Source organism: Molothrus aeneus, chromosome 6, assembly GCF_037042795.1.
Source record: "Molothrus aeneus isolate 106 chromosome 6, BPBGC_Maene_1.0, whole genome shotgun sequence".
NCBI classification, from domain to species: Eukaryota; Metazoa; Chordata; class Aves; order Passeriformes; family Icteridae; genus Molothrus; species Molothrus aeneus.
In genome coordinates, this window is record NC_089651.1 from 47,928,141 (window position 1) to 47,936,813 (window position 8,673).

The window sequence follows — 8,673 nt, forward strand, 5'->3', positions numbered from 1 at the left end:
TCACATTTCTGTTGGATCAACCACCCTGCCAATGAACAGTAATGTTTTAAAAGTTTCTTCAAAAATCATGAACAGGAATGGCCGGTCCACTTTGATGACCCGAGGCAATGTGAATGCAATTATTTCTGAGCCACTTGCTGCTGCAGCCTCAGTTCCTTCTTCATCCACTTCAATAACTGCATTTTGGATAACCTGAAGTGCAAGGCAGAAATAAGTATGTGACAGAAGTAAATACTAACCTGAAGAGTATTTTTCCAGCTGCAGGCATTCAGTTGAAGTAGGCTTCTGTTGAGGATTAAAATGAGCAGTTCAGTGCAATCTACCTCTGTCAGACTGGTAGAGGAGTCAGCACAGCCACTATGCCCACAATGCTCACAGTGTGGATGCCAGTTCAGGAGTCATTGCACTTTTCCACATTTCTGAGCACAGACCTCACTTAGAAATCGGGGGTTTTGCGTGAAATAGCCATTGCATTGTTGTTGTGTAGAGTGCTCCTCTTTGACACCTAACTGTGCAAAGGAGTTTCTCAGTTGTAGGAAATGTGTTTTCACCAGTCACAAACACTGACTGGCTGGACATGTCATTCACAGCTCATTTGTGAGAGCTTAGGGAATTGCACCAATCTTTGTTTTTTCCCCTGCATATTTCTAATTTGTACATTTGGTAGCACAGACTAAATATGTAGAGCAATGAGGTACAGTCCTGGATTGGTTTGAATATTTTCCACTCTCACTGAAATTGCAGCCTGGCAGAATCTGATTTTTTCATTTTTTCATATTTTCCATTTTGTTCTTTCAGCCTGCTTATACCTATGAGTGCTTCTGCTATGTTAGTGTCTGTACTGGTGAACTGCCTGGTCATTTAGTGGATTTACAGCTCCTAAACTCCTAATTCTAGGAATTACTTATGTGAAAACAGTTGAAGGACTTCACCAGTGTTGAGGTTTCTGCTACATATTTTTAAATAATACTTCTGTCTTTCACAATTCCCAGGGACAGGATGCTCCTCTGGCACTCTGTAGCTGATGCACATATTGCTTCTAATATCAGTTAGCAGTTCCTGTTAAAGTGTGATTTTTTGATAACACAATAGTTAACTGCTGAGAATCAGCATGAAAGTTACATGATCAAGAGGAAGGGAGAAAAGTGCTGCAGATTGCCTTTATATTTCCCAACGGTGAAATAGTTCATACTAGACTGAAAATCTCTGCAATTTTATCCATTAAATATTTATTCTTAGGATATTAGATCTTCCCCAAAAGGTTTTTTTTTCAAGCCACTGCAATTTTGAAAACCTTTAGATGAAGCATGAGAGTTTTTGAAACTTGTATAGAAGTGTTTATTATCCCACCCTGTTAATTGGCTGAGCACAAAGGCTTCTATAAGGATATGGTGTAGGGAGACTTGTAAGACCAGCACCTGAAGGATTCTTTCTCATAGAGTACAAATACCCAAAGGGAGGGTGCAAAGAAGGTAGAGTCAGGCTCATCAGTGGTGCCCAGTGACAGGACCCGAGGCAGTGGGCACCAAGTGAAACACAGGAAGTTTGAACAGAGGAGGTTCCCTCTCAACACTGGGAAATGCTTTTTCATGCGAGGCTGACTGAGCATTGGCACACTGTGGGTTCTTCCTCTTTGGAGATATTCAAAATCTGTCTGGACATGGACCTCAGCAACTTGCTCAAGATGACCTTGCTTGAGCAGAGGAGTTGGACCAGGTGACCTCCAGAGGTCCCTTCCAACCTTAAACATTCTGTGATTCTGGGAAGTGTCTCCTGGAGTTGTGGTCCTGGATCGTCTCTGCCATACAACCCTCCACAACCACAAGCAGTTGCATGCTACAATTTCCTTACATAAGTTTATAAAGCTACATTTTTAAATCCTGTGCCAGAGTAATTTTATTTGGATCTTCTTTATAAATTCATCTTGTTTCAGAAATTTTTTTAACTTTAATGTATGAATTTGTATCTAGAATTCATTGCTTTTCATCTTGTTCCACACACTCCATTCTTGTGGGCACAAGTATCTCTGTGTGTTTTGTCTTTCATCTCCTTTCTTTGACCATTCATTTTAATTTTCTATTACCAGCAAATTGTCTTTTTTATAGACTAGCTGTTTGTTTTTCGTAAGATATCTCTGGTCACATAGAACTGTTCCTTCTTGATATTGACGTGATTGACAAGTCCTTTGTTTTCCATTCTCTTTTGCTTCTCATTCTGCCTCTGTTTTCCATTAGTCTTTTGAATTGCATCTGTGCTCTCCCTTAAACAGTGGTACAAAGTATCTCTTCCTGCTCCTCTTTTTCCATGGGGCTGTGCTCCTGCCTTCTTGGCCATTCACTGCCCTTTCCTTTACCTGTTTAAAGGTTCTTTGAAAGTTTCAGCATAAAAGGTGGAACATCTGTATGGGTTGGAGTGCAACTATATCGTGCCAATCCTTTCCTGTGAGATTGTGTTTTTTCTCTTCCATGGTATATAGAGGGAAAAACAGGAGTGCTTTGACTTCTCTTTCTCACTGTTACCTTTTTGAGATTTTATTATTTAATCTTTCTAAGGTTCTTTATTTTTTGAGAAGTATAACGTATAACTGTCTCTGGAATGTGTACGAGGAGTTCTTTCCTTGAATTTCCTTACTTGCCCTGGGTTTTACCATTTGATTCTCATTTACATTGTCTTTCTTGTTCACAGTTTTTGTGAAATTGTGCTCATTCTCTGCCAACCATATTCCTCTTGAGGCAGAGCTTTTCTCCTGTGATGGGTTAGCTCTGGGAGGTGTTGAGCACCTATGAGATGTCACTGCTTCTTTCCCTTACATAACTCATACTTGAAGTGGGATCCATCCTGATTAAGATGTGTAGATTGCACATACCTGGCTGATGAGGTACTTTGCTATCAGTGTCCCTATAAATTTATATGACCATCTTGGCTGGGCTGTTAATAATAATAATAATAATAATAATAATAATAATAATAATAATAATAATAATAATAATAATAATATGCTATTATAATCCAAACAACAAATAATTTTAGTGGGCTTACCTGTGAAACCGCTACATATTCATGATCTGTCAGATGACTAAGATCTGCTGAACGTGTAAAAAGCTTTTTAATTCCAAGACTTTGAAGCAGTTTCTTCATTTTGTATTTTTGCTCTAGTTTAAACTTTGGAAATGAAATATCCACTTTTCTGTTAAAAAAAAATAAATTAACGCAAACAGTCACTTGACTGCTGAAATGCACACTACTCAGGAATTAAGCTTTACACAGAAAAAGAAGGGACAAAAACTGGACAGTCTCTGCTGGCATTTAGGTTGCAGAAAATAATTTCTAACCTGTTGGCTGCCAGTGATGCTACAAATCATTTCCTTCTCTGTATAAATACTTCCACCAGCAGTCACAGTGCCCTGATACCAGGGCAACACACTAATTTATTGACTGGTGAAAAGAATTTTCACTTCAGGAACTATGTTTCACAGGAATCATTTGGGTTTACATTTTTATATTCAAATTTATCAATTCTTCTGGGTTTCCCCTAGTAAGAAATGTTTAATAAATGTCTAGATTTATAGTGGTTTTTTCTTGGCAGTGCTAAATTTAAGGAGAGAGGAGACCTAAGGAAGAATATGGAAAGACTCATGCCTTCTCTCACAAAGAGAGACATTTTTAACTGAGATGAGCTGAAGTTTTGTTGCCTCTAAGTCACAACTTTCACATGCCACTTGGGCTGTGGAAAGGCCATTAAAGGACCTCTACTCTGTACATAGCTCTTGCCATGCTACCATGGGAAAAGGCTTAGGAAGACCAGCTAATCTTTACTGGGCTTTGTTGCTTTTCTGCAGTGGACATCAAAGACATTAGGGCCCCATGGGTGTCAAAGCAATACCTGGTTTTCATGTTCCCAAGCCAGGATTCCACAAGCTCTGCAGTCAAATGGTCTTCAATTGAAATATAGTCACCCTCTTTTTCTGGGATAACAACCAGCATGTGGGCATTCCCTTTGTAAGGTATCTTTATCACAGTGCATCTTAAGTTCTCATCAAAAGTGGAATTAATTTTATCTGACTTGAACATCATGGGTACCTGTACGCTTCTGTATTTGTTTATGTGGAAAGTCTCAATTTCTGTGAACTTGGAATTAAAGGGATAGACCCACTTGCCTGAGGAAAGAAAGAAAGAAATTAAATCATTATGTGTGTTTAGATTTGTTCTGAAAAATGTTCTAAAAACTTAAAAAACCTATAGGATATTTTTTGCATCTAGTTGAAGTGGCTGTCAGTTGTGTCTGGGATAAGTGGATGACAATTTCAGTATATTTTATGTTTATTGTATATAAATTTTTTTTTACAGAAAAAACCCCAGAGTAATCCACAAAATAAACTGCTTCATTGCACAGAAAGAAGGGAAATATTTTTCTAAGGTTGGTTAGTTGCCACTCAAGTTCAGAATTTATGTTATCTTTATTTTATCAATGCCTGGTGAGCATCTGACCTTTTGTAACATGTAACTTTCTCTGAAATTGTCTACCAGCTGTTCAGTATCAGTTGACCTTTTGTAACATGTAACCTTCTCTGAAATTGTCTACCAGCTGTTCAGTATCCTGTATTTAATTTAATTATCCAATATTTTGGATGGGGATTCACTGACTTCTCCATGGAATGGTTTCTGACCATCCCTGGTATTTCTTTCCCTCCCCCTGTAAGGTGATGGGATTCTTGTGTTCCTCTGGGGCAGATGATTCTTGATGGAAATAGAGAAATTATTTTTGTTTCAATGATTTTGTGTACTATGTTAAATCAGTGCATGATTTTATGCCCAGTATTCAGCATTTAAGACTATTATGATTAAGACTTTTTCATTTTAATGGGTGAATTAAAATAAAACTTAGTTTCCTGTCATAAAGAGGGATAATTTGGAGATGGACTGAGATAGTTTGATACAGGGCTTTTTGTTCTCTTTGAGACTCTATTTTATGGAAGATAGCATAGAAGAATTGTGGTTTCCTATAATGAAAAATAATTTCCTATTATATGAGCTTAATAGAAAAAAGTAATCTTAGATAAAGACATAGAGAAAACATGACATCTAAATTAATTTAAACTCCTCCTAATGTAGCTGACATTAGAGTCTTGATTATCCTAATAAATAATTATTCTGCATAGTAAAACCAGCAATTACCTTTAAAGAAAATGTAGTCCACAAGCACCAGTTTATTATGGCGGTCCAGCTCTTCAAAAAGTCTTGGGATTTTTCCTTTTGTCATTTTGTTAATTTTTTGATTGATGAAAAGTTTTGCCTGTGTTAAGTTTTCAAAGTCTACTTTCAGGAATTCCATATCAAAGTACTGCTTAGATAAATTCAGGAAAGACTCCTTGAGTTTGAAGTCCTTTTGAATAAAAGAAAGAACACCTTGCATGAGGAGAAATTCTTCATTCATTGTGATGTTACCTGTCAGTTGTTTAAACAAAGCTGGTAAATGTTGGCGATCCACTCTGTCCTTCACATCATGGAGGTTTAGACCTTTTACAATTTGTCTCTGCGTTTCTCCCTTGGTTGCCATCATATAGACACTCATGAGAGCTGACACAGAAAATGGAGAGATGATTACATTGTTATCATGTGTCATTGCAATTTTTCTGTAGAGGTTAAATCCAAAATTTGTGGTCTTTTCAGTGAAGTTGTGAAGAGTGAAGTCTTCAAGACCTTGGTCTTCAAAACCTTGGTGTTCAAAAGACTTAGAGATATTTTTGTGATGATACCACTCTTTGGAAATACTGATGTTATTTCTTTCCAAGAAATTACTCTCTTTTTCCTCCGTTGGAAATTTAGGTTTGATATCAGCCTGGATGAATTCAAAACATATTTCACTTAAGAGAAGTATGTAGATTCCTGCTTTCATGTTGACATCCAATAATGAACTATTTAGAGTTGGTTTTTTTCCTAGAAAAAAGAAAGGCAACAAAATGACTTTTTAGTTTGTTCTTCCATTCACAATGCAAAAGGTTAAAGATGTAGTGGTCTTTCTGCACCTTCAGGGTATATACTCCAAACCTGTCTAACAAAATGTTCAGAGAAGACCAGGCAGATCTTACAGGACACCTAAGGCAAACCTTAGCATCAAACATTGTGTAAATTTGCAAATGAAATGCACTTTGCATATAGTGCAAATATGATTATCATCCATCTTTCCATAAAGCAATATATGAATTCTCTCCCATACAGCAGTGTTGAATTGCACTTCATGGAAAAATTTTGAATGGCTACAATCTTTGGAGATGCATTTTCCGATTATAAATTAAATGGGATGTTCAAGACCACCAAACCTGCGCAGATTCCTTTTGTATAGCAGTGGGCAAAGGGATAAATGAGATTAAAAGATGGATTATATGGCCCATCATTAAAGTAGTAAGTGATTCAACAGTCTAGAATCACGTGGCAATTGTTAACTACTCCTTTTAAGCTCAGGATCTGTAACAGCAAATTACGGTCACTGTATAATTTGTGATTTGGCATATGGGAAAGCTGGTTTTACCCGGTTTATTCAGAGTTCAGCTGAATTTCACAGTTGGCTGATTCAGGCTGTGGGAGTTAGTCCTGAAAAGGTATGTTGCTGTGAGTACTGAGACATTTGGGTGCCAAGTCACGAGGTGCTTTTGGCAGTCAGGTGGTGTGCTATTTTCTTTGGAGATAATAGGTCACGTTCTGTACTTGCTGCAGCACAGATGGGCTGTTATGACTTAATCGGGAGGCAGCGAATTCGATGAATGTTATGCCTGCTCTCGAGTGCATGGCAGACAGAGAACAGAGCAAAATATGCAGTAAATATGTTGTGAATATTTTAAAATTTATTTTTCTTTCCTATTAACCCTTGATTTATTTTTAATGAGATTCCCAGTGTCTGGATTTTCAGGACTGGAGTAGGGAAGGGGATGACTTGTCTTCAGCTCCTGCCTTGGTGGTCAAGTGGTGCCTGCAACATCTGGAGTGCTGGGATACTCACTGTCCCCTGGCAGGCTGAAGCAGTGCAGTTCAGAGCTAGTGCAGTAACTGCTGAGCATTCCTTCTGCTTGTGTAGTGACCCACTTCTGTGGGAAGTAGCACAGGCACAGGGGTCCTGTTCCTGCCACAGTGCTGCATCTGCCCTGGCAGCAAAGAAGGAGGTTCTTTCCTCTGAGAATCATCCCTACTTTGAAGAAGCATCCTTGGACACTGCAGAGTCAGGTCTAGCAAAGAGGCAGGGACTGGAAAATTTTGCTTTTGATCATATTCAATCACTGCAGCAGCAATTTGTCCCTCTAAATGCAGTTAGCATCAGGCCTAACTGCTCACCAAGCATTGCAGAGCACAAGCCTTTCCTCATCTTTTCTAGGCAGGGTGCAATTCCTGCACACAGTGTTGCATCTGGCAGACATCACTGTTGCTTCTCTCTGGGAGGTCTGGGACAGGACTTGGCTCAAGTGGCCACCAGCTTCCCCCAGGAGATGTGAAGGGACCGGCTGGGCAAAGTGCTGCTGCCTTCCAGAGGGCTCTGCCTTCCCAACACAGAGAGGTTTTGGACAGAAAGGGCAGGACAAACGCAAAAGCTCTTGTTTACAGGTTTCTCCCAAACTATACAACACTCAAGATTCCTGAATCCTCAGGCAAACACATACACATCTGCTACTGATTTGGGTGCAATGAACACGGGAATAAAAACCTTGCAGTTGCACTAAGTAATCACTGCAAATCTGAGATTGCAAACATTTAAAGTTAACATTAAAGCAGCTGCATCATTCACCTTTACTGGTTACAAATAGAGCATGTCCTCCAGAACTAGGAAAAACAGTTCTGGGAACAATAAAGTAGAATTTATGTACATTATAGACTCGTATTTTTAGACCTGAGTGAAGCTTATTACTAATTTTTGACAACTCACTTTATTTGTAGACCAGACAGTTCATTAATAAATGTGTGTTAGAGCAAAGTGAACATTATTTCCATTTAAAGAAATATTTATTTCTAGTAATATCAATATCAAAGAAAGAAGCTTCTTGTGCAAATGCCTTTTTCTTCTGAAGGCATTAGAGCAAGAGAAAAATCCATTAGGAGCTAATTAAGGTCGACAACCATTTAAAACATCACATCTAGACAATCATTGATAAATATATAAACTTGCATTATATATATATAAAAGATATAATAATCTTTCCTTTAAAATCTAAATGCTTCATATAAATCTTATCTTACCTATTAGGTGGCTCTTCTGTTACGTTTCTCAATCAGTTATGTTTAAAAATGAGATGAAGATGTCTGTTGCATTTAGAAGTTTTTGAACAAATATTTGCTCTTCCAAAGAGAGATAATCTGGTTTTGTCTGTTATAAATTAACTGCTTTATAAACACTGAATGTGTGTTTCCTATAAATGGCATAATAAGGGAGGGTTATATTCCAGTAAATATGTTCTGTCTTTCATGAGAAACAAGAGAACAATAAATTCTTTGCATTTAGCCCTTCAGCACCCTATCAGGATGTGGCCCCCCACATCCAGTAGCCCATGAGAATTATTTTTCAGGCAGGCTCTGAGCTACTCAGTAGAGTATCCAATCCTGTTTAAATTATCCCCTTACATAGAAGAATATATCAATATTCACCAAGGCAGGGGGAGCATGAGGGAGGAGAGAGGGAGAAGGTCCAGA

At 38.1% G+C, this 8,673-nt stretch overlaps 1 protein-coding gene across 1 annotated transcript; it reads right to left on the bottom strand.

Moving 5' to 3' along the window:
- SERPINA10 (serpin family A member 10) lies at positions 1 to 5,908 on the bottom strand. The gene is made up of 4 exons (XM_066552691.1): positions 5,176 to 5,908; positions 3,884 to 4,157; positions 3,040 to 3,187; positions 1 to 192 (listed from the first exon to the last, which is right to left on the bottom strand). The coding sequence occupies exons 1-4, from the start codon at positions 5,894 to 5,896 to the stop codon at positions 1 to 3; spliced, it is 1,335 nt and encodes a 444-aa protein (XP_066408788.1). The 5' UTR covers positions 5,897 to 5,908.
- Positions 5,909 to 8,673: the final 2,765 nt, after the last annotated feature.

Excerpts from the sequence above, each read along its gene's own strand:
- SERPINA10 (XM_066552691.1), bottom strand. The coding sequence starts at position 5,896 with ATGAAAGCAGGAATCTACATACTTCTCTTAAGTGAAATATGTTTTGAA. Across the intron at positions 4,158-5,175 it reads GGACTACATTTTCTTTAAAG|GCAAGTGGGTCTATCCCTTT; the intron begins GTAATTGCTGGT and ends TTCTTTCCTCAG. Across the intron at positions 193-3,039 it reads AATATGTAGCGGTTTCACAG|GTTATCCAAAATGCAGTTAT; the intron begins GTAAGCCCACTA and ends CTTGCACTTCAG.